The sequence below is a fragment of the Loxodonta africana genome, chromosome 3 (genome assembly GCF_030014295.1).
Source record: "Loxodonta africana isolate mLoxAfr1 chromosome 3, mLoxAfr1.hap2, whole genome shotgun sequence".
NCBI lineage: Eukaryota > Metazoa > Chordata > Mammalia > Proboscidea > Elephantidae > Loxodonta > Loxodonta africana.
The window spans coordinates 128760496-128785870 of record NC_087344.1 but is presented as its reverse complement, the minus strand read 5'-3'; the positions used below and the strand labels follow the sequence as shown (position 1 = coordinate 128785870).

General features: G+C 37.6%; 1 protein-coding gene across 8 annotated transcripts in view; it reads right to left on the bottom strand.

The window, feature by feature from the left end:
• Positions 1-25375, bottom strand: part of SPATA1 (spermatogenesis associated 1) — a 113510-nt gene that overhangs the window by 43480 nt on the left and 44655 nt on the right. For all 8 annotated transcript variants that reach the window (XR_010321421.1, XR_010321422.1, XM_064282167.1 and 5 more), the window contains 4 exons: positions 24551-24662; positions 23598-23658; positions 5246-5357; positions 4583-4708 (listed from right to left, as the gene is read on the bottom strand). Coding sequence is in view for 6 of the 8 variants with exons in the window: in XM_064282167.1 (XP_064138237.1) it covers positions 4583-4708; positions 5246-5357; positions 23598-23658; positions 24551-24662 (411 nt within the window). In the remaining 2 variants the exon portion in view is untranslated. The remainder of the gene's footprint in view (positions 1-4582; positions 4709-5245; positions 5358-23597; positions 23659-24550; positions 24663-25375) is intronic.

The following is a 25375-nucleotide window of genomic DNA, read 5'->3' as shown; positions in this document are numbered from 1 at the left end:
CGAGAACGCCCACTCACTTCGTGTTCACCTAGCCACTCTGTCCCAGGTCCAACTGTTCAAGTGTTTCCATCCATGCTGCATTCTCTGGGTCTCTCTGTTCCAGGCCCATTTGTTCATGTACTGCAGCATGAGCTTTGCCCAATGCATTCCTCTTTCCTGGAACTTAAACCAGAACACCAGCCTGAGTTGTGCTCACTGAGGCACTCAGTCTCAGGTCTGACTGCTCAAGAATCTTGGCCCACACTGCACCAGCTGGGCCTCTTTGTGCCAGGGCCAACTATTCATGTTGGCCTCTGACCTGTGTTTCACTCTGGATCTTTTGCCAAGTGACTGCTGGATTGTTCCTAGTCTTTTCTCTCTGATGCACTGGGAGAGGTAAGAGTGGAGGAACCAATCTGCCCAGGAGATCTGATTTTGGCTTCAGAGCCACAGGTTAGTGGCACCATACTGTGTGCCCGAGATCCATTAGCTAGCTGGTGGTATAGGACAGTTCCCAAGAGTTCCTCTGTTGCACTTAGAGCGGGAGTAACTGGGTACCCTGACCCATCTGCCTAGAAGATCTGATTTTGGTTTCAGAGCCAGAGGTTAATAGGTTCCTTTTTGAGCCCAGGAGATTCATGTGCCCACCAACACTGTACACAGGCCACCAGGGTGCTGCCTGGTGGTGGAACCAGGCCTTTCTCTACCATGCAGGGTGGGGAAAGGGCTGGGGGTTGGGGGGCCAAAAGATCTGCCAAGGAGATCTGCTGTTGGCTTCAGAGACACAGGTCAGTGGGTTCCTTATTGTATGCCCAAGACCTGTTGCCAGCCGGTGGTGTGGGATGGTTTGAAGAAGGCTGTGTTGAGAGGGAGAGGGTCCGGAAGCACTCTTTCCATCTGTTCAAGAGATCCACCCTTGGTTTCAGAGCCAGAAGATACCAGATCCCTTCCTATGCCACAGAGATTTGTGCACCCACTGTTGGTGCCGGTCACCTGCCGGATAGTTGCTGGGCAGCTCTTGGGCCTTACCTCACTCCAATGCTCCCTACACTGTCTGCCCTGGAAATTTGCTCCTGGTTTCAGAGCCTGAGGTTAAGAGGCCCCTTCCCATATGCCTGAAAACCATGCACCCAACAGCAGTGTGTGTAGGTTGTTCAACAGCTACTGGGGTATCCCTCTGCCACACTGGGAGAGGGAAGGGAGGGATGGTGGAAGAGCTGCTTTCTCTACCTTATGATTTCTCCTGGTTTTTATTCATTTTTCAGTTCCTTGCTATTTCTTGTTCATCATTTCAGACCATTTACAGAGTTTTATACTAGATTCTAGTTGCTTTTATTGCTGTTCTTGAGAGGGCTGGGATTTACGATTTATACACAATGCCATCTTTCTGGAAGTCTCTGATTATAGCCATGTACTAATGTTCGACCAATCGTTCCAAATCAGTTTATGAAAGAATTATGTATTTACTTAGTGTGCAATAAAAAGGTTGGCACAAGTACACAGGTGTGCTGGGGTCCTCAAGACTACCCGTGTTGGATGATTTGTTTGGAGGACTCACAAGGCTTAGCATATAGTGTACTCACAGCTAAGATTTATTACAATGAAAGGACAAAAAGCAAAGTCAGCAAACAGAAAGGCTCAAGGGGAGAAGTACAGAGGAAACAGCTTCAAAGAGTCCTCTTCTAGTAGTGTTACTCAAGATGCACCTAACTGCTTTAGCATCAAATATGTGAAAACCCATGTGAAGTGTTGTGTACTAGGGAAGTTCATTAGACTCAGCGTCCAAGGTTTTTATTAGGGGCTGGTCACACATACACCAAAACTCCACACGCCCAGAAGAAAGCAGGTGTTTAGCCTAAACCATATTGTTTACATAGTTTAAACACAGTAAACTACCCTTATCAGTTAGGGAATAGTGGAAACACTCTCAAAATCCAGTTTCCCAGATGCTGGCCTAGTGTCAACCTTGTAAGCAGGTCTTTCTAAATATAGCAGTCTTAGACCTGCTATGGTAAAACTGTTTTCTACTCAATAGCCTAATCAAATAACAACTAGAATTTTAAACAATGCATTTACTATATTTTCTCTACAGAAACTGTATTTGTGATTTTATTTGTCATTTTAACTATCTTTAAGGTACAGAAAGGGTGCTACATTATAAAGTGATTTGATTAAAGTTATATAATCATTTGGAAGTTTAGCTCAAGAGTTATTTCCCTCATGCTCTGCATCCAATCACTCAGCAAGTTCTACTGCTAAAATACTTCCAGGACCTGGCACACTCCACTTTCTCCAATGTTTTACCCCTAGTCAACCCACTATTACCTATACAGCTGCTCCTGTACAGGCTATACTCCATGAAACAGACACTCTGATCTTCCTAAAGTATTTTTAAAGTCATGTAAATCCCTAGTTTAAAATCCTCCAGTGGATTCCCACCTTACTTAGAATAAAATTCAAACTCCTTGACTTGGGCTATCTGTCCCCAGCTAAGCTTTATGATTCTGTCTCCCTCCACATCTCTCCTTGTTTACCATGCTCCAGTCACACTGGCCTTAATACCACAAGCTGATCCCTGTCTCCAGACTCAACATTTGATGCTCCTTCTGTTTAGACTGCTTTTCCTCTAGCTCTCTATATGCCTTCCTCCTCATGATTCAAATCCTCTCTCGTTTAATATCTCCTCAGAAATGCCTTCCTTGAACACCCTAGCTAAGCATTTCTCCCCTGCCCTTTACTACACTCATTTTAATTAGCTTCTCAGCTCTAATTTTTTTCTCAGCTCTAATCAGTACCTAATATTTTCTTATTTGTTTATTGTCTGTCTCTTCCTATTAGAAAGCAAACTCCTTAAGGGCAGGATTATGTCTGTCTTGTTCACTGCTGTATTTAAACCACTGCTTGCCATACAGCAGGCTCAATAAATATTCGATGGATGATACACACCTTTTATTTTGAAACATTCCTGTTCAGATAGAAAGTGACTGATCATTTCTATTTTATAAACAGAATGAGACACAAAGAAGAGGAATAACTTGTCTAAGTAAAATATTGATCTGGTGCTAGAATCCAGGTTCTATTATTTCTGGTCCATTGCTTAAATTTGTCTGATAAAATCACCCTTTAAACATGACCACATACTGAGTCTTTGCCACCACTACCAGGACAATAGTTTAACATTATGAAGCAGAACCTTTAGAAAAATCTCCTGACGCCTGTGACCTTCCGTCAGTTCCAGTACTGAAACAATTTTGTTGTAAATTGAGAATCCAAAAACCATTTAATTCCACATATACCTTTTATCTTTGTAATTCTCAAACACAACCCAAAATGCAGGTCTCTCAAATCATGTAACATCTCCCAAGCCACTATGGTATGCTTTCTCCACCCTAGCTTATCTCTCCGTTTCTACCAGTCCTAAAAACACTGTTGCTAATTCTATTACAAGAAAACCTCTCACTTTTTTTCTTCCTTCCCTCCTCCCTTATTCCTTCATTCCTTTCTTCAGTTTAGCAAGACATATATACATACCAAAAAATTAAGTACCTAGGGGAGTCTAAGGGAATTAAAGAAAGCTTCAGAATAAATTATTTTTAAGCAGAGCTTGAATGATAGTAGGAAATAGGCAGGTGGACTAGGAAATAGGCAGGTGGACTAGGAAGAGAAGTAGATAGCAGAGGGAAAAGTATGCCTGAAGGCCTGGAGCCAAGAGGAAGCACTCTTCAGATCCTAGCACATCTAACATGTTTTCCTAGAAACATATCTTGATATCTTTCATCAAATTTAGGTGTTCTTTCCATGTACATTTATCCATAGAATTCTGTAATTCCTTTATTATAGCATTCATCAGGATGTATCACTACTGCTTAACTTGATTATCATTTTCCCACTGGACTGTAAGCTCTATGAAGGCAGACACAATCTTGAGCAAATGAATGAATATAAGTTCTAACAAATTTTTTAATTTTAATTTAAAAAACTGTAAAGTATGTTGTTTTTATTGTCTAAAATCAAGAGCTGAACAATGATTTCATGTTTTCTACACTGAACTTAGCTAAATCAGGTACCACTTAAGCCATAAGGTAAAATAGTAAATATTAATTTTACCTTTATTATTTATTACAAAAGTATCAATTTTGCTATGGATTGAATTGTGTCCCCCCAAAATATGTGTTGTAAATCCTAACCTCTATGCCTCTGGTTATAATCCCATTTAGGAATGGGTTGTCTTTGTTATGTTAATGAGGTAGGATTAGTGTAGCATGTATTTTGAGTCAATCTCTTTTGAAATATAAAAGAGATTAAACAACTGAGCAGAGCAAAGAGGGGGAAACAGAAATGCCAAGACACATGAAGGCTGCCCAGGAGCAGAAGCTCAGAAGAGAAAAGGATTTTCCTCCAGAGTCAACATAGAGAAAAAGCCTTCCCCTAGATCTGGCACCTTCAATTGGACTTCTAGCCTCCTAAACTGTGAGAAAATAAATTTATGTTTGTTAAAGCCATCCACTTGTGGTATTTCTGTCATAGCAGCACTAGATAACTAAAACAAATCCTAGAAAACTTAAGTTTACTTTTATTGTGATAAAAGATACATAAACTTTACCATGATATCGCTTCAATTTGCTTTGTTCAAACAGCCTTTCAACTTTTTTTATTAGTTCTTCTCTAATTCTTTCCAGGTATCTTCTTTCTTCCTTTACTTGTTTCATTTGTTCAATAATCTTCTCTCCTAGAGAGATTACAGCCCATACTCATCAATGTTTGGAAACATATGGTTAATCTCTCAAAATATGGACTGTAAAGCTTAAAAGGAAAGGGCCTAAAACAGCAAGAATAATTTTTATCCAAGGTTTTCTTGAAGCAATATAACATTTACCACTATGAAAATGCTGAGAAGTTGAGAAATCATTTCCCTTCCTAAAAAGGGACACATAAGGGAATTTAGAAAATACATAGTTCAGGGCACATTCTAGTTGTCTTTTCCCTACTTACATATGTGTGTAGAAACTAGGTAAAGCTCCAATAATTATGCTTATACTTTTTGGTTGAGTGCTTTAGTGAAACTTATCTTGGGTCGTCCAAAGTTATTGTACTTAAATCTTAAATAGTATATATTTTACAGTATATTTTTCAAATGAAATAATATTAGTGACTAGACACACTATATCAGTATAAAGTTCATATGATTTAACATTATTTTACTTTACTTCGGAGTCCTGGTGGCGCAGTGATCATCTATATTTACATCTTTAATCATCATACTTACTCTCCATCTGTAATGAAGAGATATCAGTTATTCTTGGAGAATGAACAGGTTGATGAGGAGGTGAGGGAAAATCAATAAGATCTGGTAGGATGACACACTCTTTTTCACCTGTCTGTAAGCAAACATGAAATCAGTAAGATACCATAGAGTGACACATTCTTTTTCATCTGTCTGTAAGCATTTGATAACGCACACCAATGATGCATGTTTTATTTACATGGTGGTAAACTCCCAGATTTGCATTTATAGCTATATATTCTCTCTTGCACTCCATCCTCTCCATTTCACTATTGTTGGGCCTTTTACACAGACAGATATTTCAAAGTAAAATTTTATAAAAATCCATTTTTTAACCAAAGCATGATTTCCTTCTAAGATTTCTTATCTCAGTTACCTGCTATAACTTCTTTTTTAATTTTTTAAGATGGCTATTGGTCAATTTATTTTTTTTGTCCATCTTGAATCAATTTTGATAATTTATATTTGCTTAGAAAGTAATTCTATCATATTTTCAAATTTTAGAATGTCATTGTACTTTTTCTCCTACATATTTTATCTCCTCTGTATTTGTGTTTACAATGCATTTGTCTTTCCTAATTTTTGTGTTTCTGTCCTTTTTTGATAAATTACCTTAAGCCTTATCAGTGTTGATTCTTCTCCCAACACCACCTGATAAATCTTAAAATAATTTTCAATTTTGGTAGGTCTTTTTTACTTCTGTAGCTCATTAGTTTCTGATTGTATTATCATTACTTCTGCTTTCTTTGTTTGCTTCATTATTCTTTTTCTAGCTTATTTTACTTCTTAGGTTATAAGATCAGGTTCCCAAAGGATAATGGCAGCCACTTAAATTAGAATCTCTCCACACCAACTCGCAACTACCATAAAAGAAATGTAAGCAAAATTACCCATAGCTTATGGAAACCCTGGTGGTGTAGTGGCTAAGTGCTACAGCTGCTAACCTTGAGGCTGGCAGTTTGAATCTGCCAGGTGCTCCTTGGAAACTCTACGGAACAGCTCTATTCTGTCCTATAGGGTCACCATGAGTTGAAATTGACGGCAGTGGGTTTGGTTTTTTTTTTTGGTATGCTTACAAATTTTTTTTTTTTTTTACATTATAATTAGGATACAGAATTCTACATACTTCACATGCAAAAGAGGAAATAAACACCCTAGGCCACCAAAGTGTGCTCAGGAGCTCACATCTGATCAAAGAGTCAGATGCAGACAACACATTAGAGAGGACTACACATGTAACAGGAGCCCTGGTGACACAGTGGTTAAGGGCTTGGATGCTAACTTGGCAGTTTGAATCCACTAGCTGCTTCTTTGAAACCCTATGTGGCGTAGAAAAAATACATTTTCTTTAGTGTTTCAGTATCAAAATAAGAGAATATATTTTCTTGTTTAGCTGTATAAGCTGTGATTAAATCTTTAGCCTTTGAAAATGTTGATTATTTGCTCTGGAATCTGTCTCACGATTGTTCCTTTGTAGAAAAACAAGGTAATTGAGATTTTTCTTGTTGACTAAACCAGGGGACAAGACAATGAGCAATACTGTCAGGACTCGAGATAACTGAGCAAAGTCCAGATTCACCTTGTGACCGAAACCAGGATGGTGATAAGAGACCTGCTGTAAGAGACCTGCTAGACGTCAACAATAGGTCACTTCGTCATTACGTCCACCTCAAAGAACTGACATTCCTGCAAATCTCTAAATCCTGACCTTCTCCCTATGAAACCCTCCAGTCAGCCCTTTTAGGGCAGACAGAATTTGGGGAACCCTCTCTCTTGAACACTGTGTCCAATAAAGCTCTCTTGCTGCTTACCTTCTCCTGTCTCAGTATTGGCTTTGCAGCAGGCGGCTCGAATCCACGATTTGTGGTAACAAATGGGGCAGTTCTACTCTGTCCTACAGGGTCGCTGTAAGTTGAAATTGACTCAACAGCAACAGATTCAGTTTTTTGGTTTACACAGGTGACAAAGTAAACATTAACTAACCATGGTTTAGTCTGGAAGGAGAGGGCCCAGCCTGGAATGGAAAAATACTTAAAGCAAGGAGACCTGCTAGATCAGAGCACTTTCTATGAGGGATCTAAAAGAAAGGAACTTGGAAAACACAGGGGACCAAGAGTGGTAATATGGGAGGGCATAGCTTCTGGGAAGGAGAAAGTTGGATTGGAAGCAGAAGGGTCTTGGAGTCTTGGTGGTAAGAGAAAAGATGAAAGTGGCCAAGATAAGAGCTCAGCTGAATTAAGTAAGTAGAAAAGAATCCAAAGAAAACAAATCCCACCCCCTAAGAGAGGCCCATTCAGTATAAATAAATAAACAACTGCATTTCACTGAAGCAACAGAAGATGGTATTCCTGTCTAAGAAACAGAACAAGTCACCTAAACACCACTTCCTGTTCTTCTAAAAGATTACCTGCTATTGCTGATTCCAAAACATCCAATACAAAAAAAAATCAACAACATCTGCAAAATAACCCAGAATCTACACAAAGTTACTTAAGGGGAAAAACTAAAAAATGAACAACAACAAAAATTAGACAAAAAAAAGAGGCAACCATGAAGCATAGAAAAATCTTAACCCACCCAACATAGGTTAAATATAATTAAACAAACATTTGCAGATATTAAAGAACACCATGAATCAGAAATTTTAGAACTCAAAATAAAAATATAAACACAACAGAAAGATGTGCAATGGAAGCTGGCCAAACTGAAGAAAGATATCAAGGAAAAAACAAAATTGCCTGAGAAATGAATAAATTAGGAGGTGTCCAAGAGAGAACAGATATGAATAGAATAGAAATAAAAGCAAGATGGGGAGCAAAGGCCCTGAGATCAGAGGGTGCCTGTTTCAGGAATAGCAAAGAGACTGGTGTGGTTATAGTGGTTAGAGTAGAAGCAAGTAAAAGAGAGATAGGCTATACTATCAGGGAGGTAATAGGGGGTCAGGTATGGAACCTAGGGAGTTAGTAAGACAGGGAACAGAGGGGACCCCAAATCTACAAAGTAAGAAGAAATGGCCCAGGGCGCAGAAATAAAGCCATTCCCCAGAACAATGAGGCAGGGTATCTAAAAATAGCCCTCAAACTTCTTTAAAGTTGTCTTTCAGAAGCAGCTGGAGAAAACCGGTCCCAGGAAAGTGCATGGAACATCCACCTGTGACCACTGTGTGACCTTCCACCAGAGGCAGTGATGGGCTATAGCCCCAGCCAGGGAATCGAACCCGGGGAGCGAGAGACTGAGCATGCGCAACACCCCATAATAAGTCCTGCAACGAATCCCAGAGGCCTCGGGGACAGGAGCCATCTTGGAAAGCTGCTGCGCAGGCACCTTAGTTAACATATCCCCACCTGTGTCTATGAATGAACATGGATCTTTTCCCACCCAAGAACTTTTAAAAATTTAGGCCTATCTTTTGTTCTGTGAGATGGGGGAGGGGTGTATGTGTTGCTCTAGGCCCTCTCATCTCCACTTGCAAGCCTCCTCAATAAAGCGTTGCTCCTGTGGAAAACAGTATGTGCCTCACCTGCTCGCTCTTGACTGGTGAGAGGCAAAAACCTTATTCCGGTAATAAAAGTACTGAGAAAGTGAAACCTAAAAAAAGTGGTAAAATGGATCAAAGAGAAAATGATGCTATAAAAGGTAAAGAAGATCTAAGATAAGACTAATTGTGGTCTCTGAGGGAGAAAAACAATGGAACAGAACTATTTAAAATTATAATTTAAGACAACATTCGTGAAATAAATGTAGTAGTGATTTTCATATTGAAAGTGCCTACTGCATATTTAGAAAAATAAAAAAAATGGATCTAGAATTCTCAGTACCCTGATAAAAAACTACATTACACATTAAAAGAATCCTCTAGACTTCTGGGCAGAAAAACCTAAGTGACTTTACAAAGAAAAGCAAATTATGTTGTCATCAGACATCTAAATAGTAACATATAAGGCATCAATAGAGCGACATTTAAAGAAACTCATGGGGAAAATGTGTAAGTAAAGGACTTTACAACCAGTCAAACTGTCTTCAAGTATCAATGCTCTAGAGCAAGGACTAACAAATGTCTCCTGTTAAGGACCAGAGAATAAATATTTCAGGCTTTGCAGGCTATATATAGTCTCCCTTGTATATATATGTGTGTATATATATATATATTTCTTTTTTACAACCCTTTTAAACATGTAAAAACTGTTCTTAGCTCGTAGGCTTTACAAACCAGGCTGCAGTTCTAAGTTTGATCACCCCTGCTCTAAAGAAAATTTTCAACATGTAAGAAGAAACAGGGACTACTTGCACCTAGGAGCTTTTACTACTATAGGATGAGCTTCATGATTGAAGAGATGATAGAAAAATCTGTAAAATAACTAGCAGGAAGGGTAGAATATATTTAATTACTGATCTGAGACTAAAGCAAAGGTGAGGGGGACAAGAATAGAAGAAAAGTATGTATGTAAATGTTTCATTCTTTGACAAAGTAGAAAAAACACATCTAAAAATAAAGGAGAAGGGAGGGGACAAGGTAAAAGCAGAACTGGGTTTTTGATGGCCCTGATTATAACAGTTAATAGGCAGATGAAAATTTTAGAGGTAAATCAAAAGCAGAAGTACAACTTTAAAAAAAAAAAGAGGGACTAAGAATACTATTATAAATATGTTAGTATAAAGCTAAACACCAGAATAAAAATACAAACCTTTCTAAGTATCAAAAGGAAAAAAGACAGCAAATAAATCTCATAGGAAAAGACACACAGCAACGTCAGTCCTATCAGTAATGTAAATGATATAATTCATTGACTAAATGAAAAAGATTTTTAGACTGGATCACAGAACAAGATCCAATTCTTGGCTGTACACAACAGACACGTCTATAACAAAGTGATACAGAAAGGCTAAAAAAAAAGGGGAGGGAGGAGAGGTATGCCAGATACATGCAAACAAAATGAAAGCAGAGGTTGGTCTTTGATATGCAATAAGGGAGAATTCAAGAGCCCTGGTGGCACAGTGGTTGAAGAGCTTGGCTACTAACCAATCAGTGGTTTGAACCCACTAGCCGCTCTTTGCTCTTCGGGAGAGAGATGTGGCAGTCTGCTTCCATATGGATTTACAGCCTTGGCAACCCTATGGGGGCAGTTCTGTCCTGTCCTACAGGGTTGTTATGTGTTGAAATCAACTCGATGGCAACGGGTTTGGTTTGGTTTTGGTAAGAGATAATTCAGGCCAAAAAAGCGTTAAATGAGTCCAAAAAGGAAGCTTTGTAATGCAAAGGTGATAATATTAACATTCACGTAAGAACAACTCTGGGCCAAATAACACATAGAAACTTACATAAAACAGAAGCCACAGGCTACAAGGATAAGCAGGATCACACCAATAACAGGAGATTCTAACATACCACTCCTAATCCAAGACATAAAAATACACAATGTGGAAAAAAGTGAGTAGGGATATGGGACACTTAACATCATCAGCAAGGTAGAGTTTATGTATATGTATCAAATTCTATACCGTGATTCCAGACAAGACATCTTCTTTTCAAATGAGCTTGGAACATTTATAAAAATTAATTACAAATTAACTCACAAAGAAAACCTCAGTACATTCTATAAAGTAGAAATAATACAAACAGCACACGCTAATTAAAATGTAATAAAGCGAAAAAAATTTTTAAAAGACATTAAAATGCCCTTTCATCTGGAAATTAAACAAAAAACTTCCTGGAATTCAAAGGGAAAACACTAACAAAAATTGCACACTTTCTAAGAAATAATAAGAAAATCCCACATATCGGAATCTTTGCAACAATTAGAAGAGTTACCAGAAGAATATTCATAGTCTTAAATACTTAATTTTTACATCAGTAAAAATAAGAGTTGAAAATCTGTTGTTAGGCGCTGTCCAGTTGGTTCTGACTCACAGTGACGCTAGGTACAACAGAATGAAACACTGCCCAGTCCTTCGCCATCATCACGATGCTCTGTTTGAACCCGTTGTTGCAGCCACTGGGTCAAACCATCTCATTGAGGGTCTTCCTCTTTTTCACTGACCCTCTACTTGACCAAGTATGATGTCATTCCCCAGTGACTGGTCCCTTCTGATTACATGTCCAAAGTACATGAGACAAAATCTCACTATCCTTGGGTAGGGAGCGAAAAACACTAGACAGTAAATCAGTTGTAACTTTGGTGTAGGGCAAGATAGTACACAATACTGGGGAAGCCAGCACAACTTGACCAAGGCTAGGTCATGGACGCTCCACAGACACATCCAAACTCCCTGAGGGAGTGAATTGCTGGGTTGAGGGCTAGGGACCATGGTCTCAGGGAACATCTAGCTCAACTGGCATAACATAGTTTATAAAGAAAATGTTCTACATCCTACTTTGATGAGTAGCATCTTGGGTCTTAAAAGTTTGTGAGTGGCCATCTAAGGTACTCCACTGGTCTCACCCCATCTGGAGCCAGGGAGAATGAAGAAAATCAAAGACACAAGGGAAAGATTAGTACAAAGAACTAATGAACCACAAGTACAACAGCCTCCATCAAACTGAGCCCAGGAGAACTGGATGGTGCCCTGCCACCACCACTGCCTGCTCTGATAGGGATCGTAATAGAGGGTCCGGGACAAAAACCAGACTTACTGCTCTGACAGAGACTACAGAAACTTTTGAGAGTATGGCCCCTGAATACCCTTTTAACTCAGTACTGAAGTCACTCCTGAGGTTCACCCTTCAGCCAAAGATTAGACAGGCTCATAAAACAAAATGAGACTAAATAGGCACACCAGCCCAGGAGCAAGGACAAGAGTGCAGGAGGGGACAGGAAAGCTGGTAATGGGGAACCCAAGGCCGAGGAAGGGAGAGTGTTGACTTGTCGTAGGGTTGGCAACCAATGTCACAAAACAATATGTGCATTAATTGTTTAATGAGAAACTAATTTGCTCTGTAAACCTTCATTTAAGTACAAGAAAAATACATATATACTTGTGTGTGTGTGTGTGCGCGCCTGTGTGTGTGTATAAATTTCATTATCCTTCCTTCTAAGGAACATTTTGGCTGTAATTCTTCCAAGGCAGATTTGTTCATTCTTCTGGCAGTCCATGATATATTCAATATTCTTCACCAACCCCATAATTCAAAGGCATCACTTCTTTTTTGGTCGTCCTTAAATTCATTGTCCAGCTTTCACATGCATATGAAGTGATCAACAATACCATGGCTTGGGTCAGGTGCACCGTAGTCCTCAAAGTGACATCTTTGCTTTTCATTAACACTTTGAAGGGTTCTTTTGCAGCAGATTTGCCCAATGCAATAAGTCATTGTTTGATTGCTTGACTCGTGCTTATATGCGTGTTGACTGTAGATCCAAGTAAACTGAAATCCTTGACAACTTCAATGTTTTCTCCATTTCTCATGATGTTGCTTATTGGTCCAGTTGTGAAAATTTTTGTTTTCTTTATGTTTGGGGCTGCTAACCAAAAGGTCGGCAGTTCCAATCCACCAGGCATTCCCTGGAAACCCTATGGGGCAGTTCTACTCTGTCCTATAGGGTCGCTATGAGTCGGAATCCACTTTGTGGCAATGTTTTTTTTTTTTTTTTATGTTGAGGTGTAATGCAATCCACACTAAAGGCTGCAGTCTTTGACTTTGATCAGTAAGTGCTTCAAGTCCTCTCCACTTTCAGCAAGCACGGTTGTGTCATTTGTACATCCAGGTTGTTAATGCGTCTTCCTCCAAACCTGATACCACATGCTTCTTCATATAGTCCGGCTTCTCAGATTATGTACTCAGCATACAGATTGAATAAGTATGGTGAAAAGATATGACCCTAATGCACACATTTCCTGATTTTAAACCACGAAGTATTCCCATGTTCTGTCCAAACCTCTTGGTCTATGTACAGGTTACACATGAGCACAATTAAGTATTCTGGAATTTACATTCTTTGCAATGTTATCCATAATTTGCTATGATCCATACAGTCAAATGCCTTTGGGTAGTCAATAAAACACACGTAAACATCTTTCTGGTATTTTCTGCTTTCAGCCAAGATCCTTCTGACATTAGCAATGATAGGCCTCATTCCACTTCCTCTTCTGAATCTGGCTTGAATTACTGGCAGTTCTCTGTCGAGGTACTGCTGCTACTACTTTTTAATTATCTCGAGAAAAATTTTATTTGCGTGTGATATTAACAATATTGCTCCATAATTTCCACATTCTTTGGATCACCTTTCTTTAGAATAGACACAAATATGGATCTCGTTCAGTCAGTTGGCTAGGTAGCTGTCTTCCAAATTTCTTGGCATAGATGAGCGTCATGCATTGAATTATGTCCCCCAAAAACGTGTGTATCAATTTGGCTGGGCCATGATTCCCGGTATTGTGTGATTTTCCGATATCTTGTAAATCCTGCCTATATAACAGCTGGGTTTTTTGGGTATAATGTTAATGATGAAGAATGGGCAGCAATTGTGTTAGTGAGGCAAGACTCAACCTACAAGAGTGGACTGTACGTTGAGGCAATCTCTTGAGATATAAAAGATAAAAGCAAGCACAGAGACAGGGGAACCTCATACAACCAAGAAAGCAGTGCCGGGAGGAGAGTGCGTCCTTTACGCCTGGGGTCCCTGTGTGGAAAACTCCTAGTCTGAGGGACGATTGATGAGAAAGCCGACAGAGAGAGAAAGCCTTCCCCTGGAGCTGACACCCTGAATTTGGACTTTTAGCCTACTTTACTGTGAAGAAATAAATTTCTCTTTGTTAAAGCCAACCACTTGCAGTATTTCTATTATAGCAGTGCTAGATGATTAAGACAACAAGTGATCACCTTCAGTGCTGTATCCATTTGTTGAAACATCTCAACTGGTATTCCTTTTCACCACTGCCTTCTGTGCAGCTTAGATTTCTTCCTTCAATAGCATCAGTTCATCTGCTACCTCCTGAAATGGTTGAGTGTTGACCAATTCTTTTTGATACAGTGACTGAAGATACATATCCATAAAAGAAAAAAATACATCCACAAATGTTCAGGATACAGAACTGTTTGGATAAATGGAGTTACAGAGCTGTTTCAATAAATGGAGTAGTACGCATCTTTTAAAAAATAATGAAGAAAATCTCAATGGATGATGTGAAGTGATATGCAGGACAGGCTGTTAAGTAAAAAAAAAAACAAAGTACAGAACAATGTATATAGTACATAATAAAAGAGAGAAATTATATTAAGCAATCCTCACAACTGGGCCAACAAGCAATATCATGATAAACAGAGAAAATACTGAAGTTGTCAAGGATTTCATTTTATTTGGATCCACAATCAACAGCAGTCAAGAAATCAAACTATGTATTGCATTGGGCAAATCTGCTGCAAAAGACCTCTTTGAAGTGTTCAAAAGCAAAGATGTCACTTTGAGGACTAAGGTGCACCTGACTCAAGCCATGGTATTTTCAATTGCCTCATATGCGTATGAGGACAATGAATAAGGAAGAGTGAAGAAGAATTGATACCTTTGCATTACGGTGTTGATGAACCATGAACTGCTAGAATAATGAACAAGTATGTCTTAGAAGAAGTACAGCCAGAGAGCTCCTTGGAAATGAGGATGGTGAGACTTCATCTCATGTACTTTGGACATGTTATCAAGATGACCAGTCCCTGGAGAAGGACATCGTGCTTTTAATGTAGAGTGTCAGTGAAAAAAAGGAAGACTTTCAACAAGATGGATTGATACAGTGGCTGCAATGACAGGCTCAAGCATAACAATGATTGTGAGGATGGCGCAGGACCGGGTAGTCTTTTGTTCTGTTGTGCATAGGGTTGCCATGAGTCAGAACCAATTCAAGGGCACCTAAAAACAACAAAAGAGGGGAGATAGTGCTATACGTGACTATTTGTTTTTTTATACTGAGATAATTATAAATTCACAAACAGTTGTAGGCAAATAATACAGAGATCCCTTGTACATTTTGCCCAGTTTCCCCTAATGCTATCATTTTCTATTATTATTCTGTAATATCACAAGTAGGATATTGACACTGATACACTCAACAGATTCCTCCGGTTTTACTTGTACTTGTGTGGGTGTGTATTATGTGTGTGTATGTATGTGGTTTTATACAATTTTATGACCTATGTAGGTTTGTATATCCACCACCAAGGTCAAGATATGGAACACTTCTAATTCCACAAGGATCGCCTCATGTCGTCCTTTTACAACCACAACCAGCCCCCACAATCCACCCTCTGTTACTAACCCCTGGCAACCACTAATCTGTCCTCAATTTCTACGATTTTGTGATCTCAAAATATTAGATAAGTGGAATCATACAATATGTAACCTTTTGAGATTGGCTTTTTTTGCTTAATATAATTCCCTGGAGATTCATCCAAATTGTTGGATGTATATAGGGTCGCTATGAGTTGGAATTGACTCGACGGCACTAGGTTTGGTTTTGGTTTATCAATAGTTTGTTCCTTTTTATTGTTGAGTAGTAGTCCATGGTATGTATGTACCACAGCTTGTTTGACCATTCACCTTCTGAAGGACATTAGGGCTGATTCTAGTTTTTGACTATTACAAATAAAGTGGCTGTGAACATTCATGTATAGGTTTTTGTATGAACATAAAGTTTCGTTTCTCTGAGGTGACTGTCCAAGAGTACAATTGCTGGGTTACTTGGTTATGTTTTGGTTTTAAAGAAACTGCCAAACTGCTTTCCTAACTGTTTATTTCTGCAAAAAGAACCACTGAAAGGATAACCCAGAAACTAATAAAAATGGTTATCTATTAGGAATAGGGGGACAGAGCAGAGCGGATAAGGATTTAAGTATTTGAGTACACATTTTTATACAGCTTTGATTTTTAAGTCATGTAAGTGTTTTACATAATCAAAACAAACTTTTTTTTTTGTATCGAGAGCTATTAAAAATTAGCTAAATAAATGGAGAAATATACCATGTTCATCGACTGGAAACCAAATGTTATAAAAATGACATTTTCCCTTAATGATTTATAGATTTACTATAACTGCAATCAAAAGCCAATAGGTATTTTTTGTGTACCTTGACAAACTCATCTAAAATTTATATAAAAGTGCAAAAGGCCAAGAATAAATAAGACATTCCTGAAGAACAACTTAAGAGAACTTGCTCCACCAGCACTAAATTATATAATACCTAAAAATAGAGTAACTAAGACTGTGTGGAACTGTACAGGAATACACAAATAGATTAAGGAAGACACAGACCCATGTAGATATGACACTTGATATAAAATACAAGTGGCACTGCAGATAAGTGGGAAAAAGGGATTGACCTTCAAAAATTGTTGCTGGGACAATGACATCCTAATAGGAAAAAGAAAAAAAAAAAAAGGAAGGAAAGCAAATTCCTATCTCACAATGCAGAAAAATCAGTACAGGTAGAACAAAGACTAACATGTGAAAAACAAAACTATAAAACTTTAGAATACAAAAGAACATCTCCCTGAGCTTAGGGAAGAAAAAATTTTTCTTAAATATGGCACAGAATGTACCAATAAAAAAAGAAAGGACAGATAAATTTCACTACAAATTAAGAACTTCTATATTTCAAAAGTTAACCTGAAGAGAAAAATGACAAGACACAGAGTAGGGGGAAGGTATTTGCAACATACATAGCATCAAAGCACTAACTTCTAGAGTATATGAAACGCTCTTACTAATTAGAAATAAATGCCAGACAAACCAATGGGAATACTTGAATAGACATTTCTCCCCAAAAAGTTATCAAAATGGTCTATAAAATATAAAAACATGGTCAACTTTATGAGTAATCAGGGAAATTAAAATACAAACCACAGTGAAATAGCATTTAGCACCCATCAGGTTCCCAGAAGTTTTACGGAGTGAAAATAACATGTGCTACTGAGGATGTGCTGGAGCTCTGGTGGCACAGTGGTTAAACCGCTCAGGTGTTAACCGAAAATTCGGCGGTTTGAACCCACAAGCAGCTCCACAGGACAATGATGTAGCAGTCTGCTTCAATAAAGATTTACAGCCTTGGAAACCCTATGGTGCAGTTCTGTTCTGTGCTACAGAGTCACTATGAGTTGGAATCAACTTGATGGCAGTGGGTACTGAGGATGTAGAACAACAGGAAATCTCTTGTATTCCTAGTAGGAATGTAAATTTGTATAGTCACTTTGGAACACAATTTGTCATTATTTAGTTAAGTTATGGAAAAGCATATATGGTAACTCCAGACCTAAATGTATTCCTCTCTGTTTAGTTGCACCAGGAGCACTGTTCATAACAGGTAAAAACTGGAAACAGTACAAATATCCAGCAACAAGAGAAGAACAATTATTTGCCGAAGATGACATTACTTTGCTCCAAAACTCAAGAGCTCTGAGCTGTGATTCTTCTACCAGGGTTTGTCACAGGCACCATTCAGCATTCCAATCTACTACCCACATATTCAGCATCACTGGGTTAGCTAGAAGTTAAAAGACAAGTGGCAGCACTGCTTGCACTGTCTCTTGGATCAGCTTGAGAGTCTTTTTCTTTAGATTCTACTCAAAGTTGGCAGCCTTACAGTACATTCCCATCATCATTCTGTTGTTGTTAGGTGCTGTTGAGCCAATTTCGACTCATACTGACCCCATATAGCAGAGCAGAACTGCCCCATAGGGTTTTCTAGGTTGTGATCTTTATGGGAGTAGACTGCTAGGTCTTTCTCCCACAGAGCTGCTGGGTGGGTTTGAACTGCCAATCTTTTGGTTAGTAGTCAAGCACTTAACCAGGACTCACTATCTAAGCCAGCATAAAACAGCCATTATAGGGTTTTTTTCAAGGATGCTGGGCTTGCCTTTCCAATATATTCCTCAATGTTTTATTAAAGGAGTGAAAGAGTTATGATAAATTCTTTCTAACATTCCTATTTCTCTAAGTCTTCGGATTTCTTCCTCTACTTTTTATCAATACATTTCTGGCATCCAAATTTACTTTGTATAAGTCACCATATAGTCTGGGTTTTTGTTAACCAACTTAACAACTATTTGTACTACTCCCAAAAGCTTGACCTAGCGTATTAAATCCAGAATCTCTGAGAAGTATATCCATATCACTAAACTTGAACAAATATAAAGTTACGTTCCTTCATTTATGGTCTGAATCTACTTCCACAAATATTCTATTTTCTTTCAGCATAAATTATCAAAATATTTCAATTATTTGGTTGGATCCAAGATTCCATCTTTAGCAGTTTGTTGCCCATACTTCAATTTCTGCATACTGAATTACCAAATACCGAATCAGTTCAGTGCAGGTCAAACAAGCATTCTATGTTTTAAGTAGGAAGAAAATTAAGTGCATCAGAAATACTAAAGGATCAGGCTGTACACTTGGTCTTCTGGAATGATTTTTTTATTAGTGTCATGGATTGAATTGTGTCCCTCCAAAATATGTGTCAACTTGGTTAGGCCATGATTCCCAGTATTGTATGGTTGTCCTCCATTTTGTGACTTTCTTATGTGTTATAAATCAGAATCTCCGCCTGTGGTTAAAGATTAGGGTGGGATGTAACACCCTTGCTCAGGTCACATCCCTGATCCAATGTAAAAGGAGTTTCCCTGCGGCGTGGCCTGCACCAACTTTCATCTTACAAGAGGTAAAAGGAAAGGGAAGCAAGCAGAGAGTTGGAGATCTCATACTCCACAAGAAAGCAGCACTGGGAGCAGAGAGCATCCTTTGGACCTGAGGTGCCTGTGCTGATGTTCCCCCAGACCAAGGGAAGGCTGATGACAAGGACCTTTCTCCAGAGCTGACAGAGAGAGAAAGCCTGATACCCTGAATTTGGACTTCTAGCCTATTGGACTATGAGGGAATAAACCTCTTTTTGTTAAAGCCATCCATTTGTGGTATTTCTGTTATAGCAGCACTAGACGAATAAGGCAATTAGTAAAGGTATAATCTTTGAAGTCATCGACAGAACTATGTTAAAAGCAAGAAGCCACCACTATTACTGTCATTGCTGTTTATCACACTCAGGAAGCTGGAGGAAAAACAAAACTTAGTTCACACACAAAAAATGGAAAGGAGGAGTAAACAGTTATTCATAGATGGCATGATTGTGTATGTATATAAAGTCCTAAAGAATCTACTAAAAAACCTAATTGAACTAATAAGAGAATTTAGCAATATTGCAAGAGATAAGTTCAATGTATTTAAATCAATTATATTTCTATAAACTAGCAACAATTGGAAAATAAAAATTTTAAATACCACCTATAAAAGCATTAAAATCATAAATACCTAGAAATATATGTAACAAAAAATGTACATGATTCCTGCACTTAAGCCACAAACATTACTGAGAGAAAAATAAAGATTTAAATAAATGGAGAAATATACTGTGTTCATGGATTGGAAGATTTAATACTGTTAGAATATCAATTCTCCCTAAATTGACCTACAGATTCAACAGGGTTCCAATCAAAAGCCCAAGAAGGGTTTTTGAACAAATTAACACGTTGATTTTGAAATACGTATGAAAACACAAAGAATTTACTATAGCCCAAACAATCTCAAAAAAAAAAAAAAAAAAAGAATTTGGAGCCTTATACTGTCAAATAAAAAGAACTATACTATAAAGTCATTAATGAAAACAGCATGGTTTTGGCATAAGAATTAAAAAAAAAAAAAATCATGGAACAGGAACGAGAGTCCAAAAATTTTCTCAGACATATACAGTCACTTGATTTTTTACTAATTCAACAGGAAAAAATAGAGTCTCTTTAACAAATGATGTGGAAACAACTAGATATCTGGGGGGGGGGCGGGGGGAGCCTCAATCCCAACCTCATTCAATACATAAAACTTAATTTTAAGATGTGATAGTTCTCTTCGGGTTGCCTCTATTCTCACGGAGAAAAATCATTACCAAGAGTAAGAGAAAGGAGTTATTCATTGAAAGTTTGTGAAGGTATGACAGAGTTGTCTAGAAGAAGAAAATATAGTATAATTGTTGGTAGAAAAAAAGGCTCATTTGACATGCAGGGTTTGTTACCTAAGGTTGGAGTTTTGCTAAATGAAAATGAATGAAGGCTTGCTAGCATTGTAACCATACCCACCCAGTGCCGTCTGGCTCATAGAAAAGTTAACGTAACTTTTGGGCCTTAGTTTCCTCATCCGAAAATGGACATAATAGTACTCCTCAAGAGTTGCTGAATTAAATGAGTTAACATATGTAAAGCACTTGGAACAGGGACTGGCTCAATAAATGCTACCTAACTGGTTACTACTGCTAGGAGTAGTGGTTTAGATAGCTAGTGTAGTGGTTAAGAGCATGAACTCTGGAGCCTGTCTAGACCAATCAAAATCTAGTCCTGGATTCATTACTTACTAGCTATATTACCTTGAAAAGTCGTTTAACCTTTGTGTCCTCAGTTTCCTCCTCTGTAGAGCAGGTATGATAATCATAACCTACCTTATACCTTTCTTTGTGGGGATTAAATGAGTCAATATGTATAAAATACTTAGAAGAGTGCCTGGTATTTGGTACACAGTGTGAGCTATTACTGAAACTTGCATTGTTATCATCTTAAGAATGTCTAAATTCATCCTGAAAATATTTGCAAAATATTTTCAGTTCCTACATCATGCCTTAAGAATAGGCTGATGATTTGAATAGCGTCCATTAATGCCCTTAAACCATCATTATGCAAATTAGGTTAACTACAAAACCTGCAACTAGTAACTGAAAATAAACAATCACTACACTAACACTGCACCATAGGAATCTGTTCTGAAGAGCTGGTTAATCAAATATGAGTACCACTGAATTAAATTACAAATTAGCCATTAAAGCTGACAGCTAAGTAAAAGTTTGTGTCTTTTAAAACTAGTAATAAATTTGAGTAGATAATCCAAAAAAGTGTTGGTGGACTTTTTTTTTTTTTTTTTTTTCTTATTAGGGGATATTGCTTGCTCACTCAAAAAGCAGAAACAGAAATTGAACTACTACTGACAATACTGATATCAAGCTTTCTGGTAACACAGGTAGCCCCTGACTTACGACGTATTTGAGTTACAACGAACTGCACTTATAATTGTCCCTTTTTTTTTTTAAATCTTATCATTACTAATATTCATGCCGGGGATGTGGAAAAATTTGCTGAGTTATATGAACACGCTCCAAGCATGTGATCAGGATAATATGATGGAAGAGATCAGTGAAAAAACCATCCATACGGCAAGAATGCTGATTTTAGAACTTGATATTGTTGATGTGGAACAGCTCATAGATCATGAAGGGGAAGTGACACATCAGGACTTAATGGGCTTTGAAGAGGAAAGAAACGCTGAAGAAGAAAGAAATAATGATGAAGAGGAAGGAGAGAATTTGTCAAAAAATTTTATGGTGACAGGACTGGCTGAAGTTTTTTCTAAACTTAATCAGGGGCTTCAGTTGCATGAAAACATGGACCCAAACACTGATCGCTTTGTTAAAGTTGATAGGAAAATTCTGCTAACATAGAAAGGCAAAGTCGGGAAGCAGAGAGATGTTACTGCGAAATATGTGAAGAAGAAAAGAAAAGGGCCATACCGACAACTCTCACTAATTTTCTCACTAGAAACACCATCCCCCAATCCAGATGATCCAGAACCTTCCACAAGTTACTACTGCAACTGACAAAATACCAGTGTTGTCCAACTCCTCTTCATAGTTGGAGTAAATTTTTATGTTTATTTTTTATATATGTATTATTAAAATATATCTGTAAGTTTATATGTAATGTTTTCAACCCCCAAAGACAAATAAAGATGGGATTTATAACGATACTAGTGTTGTTTTTGTTGTTAGGTGCTGTCAAGTTGGTTCTGACTCATAGTGACTCTATGTGCAACGGAATAAAACACTGCCCAGTCCTGCGCCATTCTCATAATTGTTATGCTTGAGCCTATTGTTGCAGCGACTGTGTCACTCTGTTTCATTGAGGGTCTTTCTCTTTTTCGCTGACCCTCTACCAAGCATGATATCCTTCTCCAGGGACTGGTCCCTCCTGACAACATGTCCAAAGTATGTGAGACGAAGTCTCACCATCCTCGCTTCCAAGGAGCACTCTGGTTGAAACAGACTTTTTCGTTCTTCTGGCAGACCATGGTATATTCAATATTCTTCACCAACACCATAATTCAAAGGCATCAATTGTTCTTCAATCTTCCGTATTTATTTGCCAGCTTTCACATGCATTTAAAGCGACTGAAAATACCATGGCTTGGGTCAAGTACATCATAGTCCTCAAAGTGACATCTTTGGTTTTGATCACTTCAAAGAGGTCTTTTGTACAGATTTGCCCAATACAGTGTGTTTTTTGCTTCCATGGCTGTTGATCTAAATAAAGCAAAAGCCTTGACAACTTCAATCTTTTCTCCATTTATCATGATGTTGTTTATTGGTCCACTTGTGAGAATTTTTGTTTTCTTTATGTTGAGGTGTAATCCACATTGTCTTTGATCTTCATCAGTAAGTGCTTCAAGTCCTCTTCACTTTCAGCAAACAAGGCTGTGTCATCTGCATATTGCAAACTGTTAGTGAGTCTTCCACCAATCCTGATGCCACATTCTTCTTCATATAGTCCAGCTTCTTGGATTATTTGCTCAGCATACAGATTGGATAGGTATGGTGAAAGGATATAACCTTGATCCACAATTTCTTAATTTTAACCTATGCAGTATCCCCATGCTCTGTTCAAATGGCTTCCTCTTGGTTGATGTACAGGTTTCTCAAGAACACAGTTGAGAGTTCTGGAATTCCCATTCTTCACAATGTTGTCCATAATTTGTTATTCCACACAGTCGAATGCCTTTGCATAGTCAAAAAACACAGGTAAATATCTTTCTGGTATTCTCTGCTTTCAGCCAAGATTCCTCTGACATCAGCAATGATATCCCTTGTTCCATGTCCTCTTCTGAATTCAGTTTGAATTACTGGCAGTTCCCTGTCAATATACTGCTGCAACCACTTTTGAATTATCTTCAGCAAAATTTTACTTGTGTGTGATATTAATGATATTGTTTGATAATTTCCATAATTACCTCTAAGTTTATATGTTTTTTTATATGTAATGTTTCCAATCCCCAAAGACAAATAAAGATCAGATTTATAAGGACACTGATAATAATAATGAAAACTAAAAAAACAAATGAGGTATCTGACTTACGTTAGAACCAACTTAGGATGGCCGTGTCGGAATGGGACCCTGCTGTAAGTCGGAGACTACCTGTTCAGCAGTAATCTTAGACATTTTAATCTATAGTTTCATTTTAATTTCACATTTAAGCAAAAACTTTAAAATCATACCTGACTGTCCTCTCTTTTACTGATATTAGCTGTATCATCTTCATTTTTCCAAGGATACTGACTTAAAGGGAATGACAGATTTGAAAGTCATATTAAAACATTATTCCATAAATATTCATTTTTCATATTTCATAAATTTTATTTGATATTCTTTAAATACATTAAAAAACACTTGAAACAAGAATATTATCTTTCAAACTCACTAATGATTAATATACACTGCATTTGTTATATATAATATTTCATTATAGCTAAATTCAAACCATAGTGCATTGTCTATACTAAGATAAAATAACTGTAAATTAAAAAAAAAGTATTTACTTTTTTGTAAATGATTATTATTTCTAAAATCCCATGTTTTAATTTCAAAAGACTATCTGCAAAATTCTTCAGCATATAATTTCGAATGAAAGTATATGAGTGTGAAACTTAAACACACTAATTAGTTCTACCCATAACTAAGTATCCAAAAACCAAACCAAACCTGATGCCATCAAGTCGATTCTGACTCATAGCGACCTTACAGGACAGAGTAGAACTGCCCCATAGGGTTTCCAAGGAGCAGCTGGTGGATTTGAACTGTCAACCTTCTGGTTAGCAGCTGAGCTCTTGACCACTATGCCACCAGGGCTCCAAGCAATCCAAGAGAGGCAGAAACATTAATTCTAACAAAGGCAAACAAAGACAGAAAATTTTCTGTCATCAGGCTGCCCCTGATAACAAAAAGATTACAACAGAAATAAATTTAAATAATAAATTATCCCTCATTATACTGGAAGAATGTTAGTGAATAACAGTGATGACTGAAATCAAGGTATTTGTAACTAAAAAGTTCAGTAATTTAACTCTTATCTTCACTCTAATTAGAAGTCCTTATATCAGTTTCCTGGGTATCTCACTTTTTCTCTTATAGTTTAAATTATGACATGTATAATCAACGTCTTACTAATTACCTTTTGTTGTTAAAATAATCAGTATTTGAGTTTTCCAATGATCCTGGCAATTCAGAATTTTTAATTGGACTTTTCCCATTCTGGCCTTCTTCTCGAGTGGTTTTCCTCTTGGCTGATGTTGATGTTCATCCATGGCAAATAAAGTGCAGAATATTAAGAAAATACTAAGATAAAATTTTGTCTTCATATTTATATAACTTTGTCCCATGTTCCAGAACCTGCATGAACTTAACTATACATGGTACGTTGTTGTTGCTAGGTGCTGTCAAGTCAGTTCAGACTCATAAAGACTATGTACAACAGAACAAAACACTGCCCAGTCCTGTGCCATCCTCACAATCATTGCTACGTTTGAGCCCAATATGTGGTATAAGGCAACAATTTCCAAAGTGAGTTTTTTGAAACAGTAGTTTAGGGGAAAACAGAATTTTTTTGGTCAATTCAGTTTGGAAAATGTTAGACTAAGCAACACTAAAAGGAACATGATCCTCTACACACACACCTATTACAGGATTTCTCTGCCTTTATAGGGTTGCTGTGAGTCGGAATCAACTTGATGGCAATGGGTTTGGGTTTTTTTTGGTTTAGGTACCCTGTAAATCTGCAAAGGGGGTAAGTTCTATTTTACCCAAACTTCATTGCCATTTTGCCAAAAGCATTTTTTGAAATAACGTTCTGAGAAACCCTCCCCAGAAGAGGCTTGTGTAAATAACAGAGAAATTAATATCATTTCTTATTTCACATACATTTCCATTTATAAAATATTCCTTCATTTTAACAGAACTTTTCCAAATAGGAAAAATATGTAATCTATCTTTAAAACTT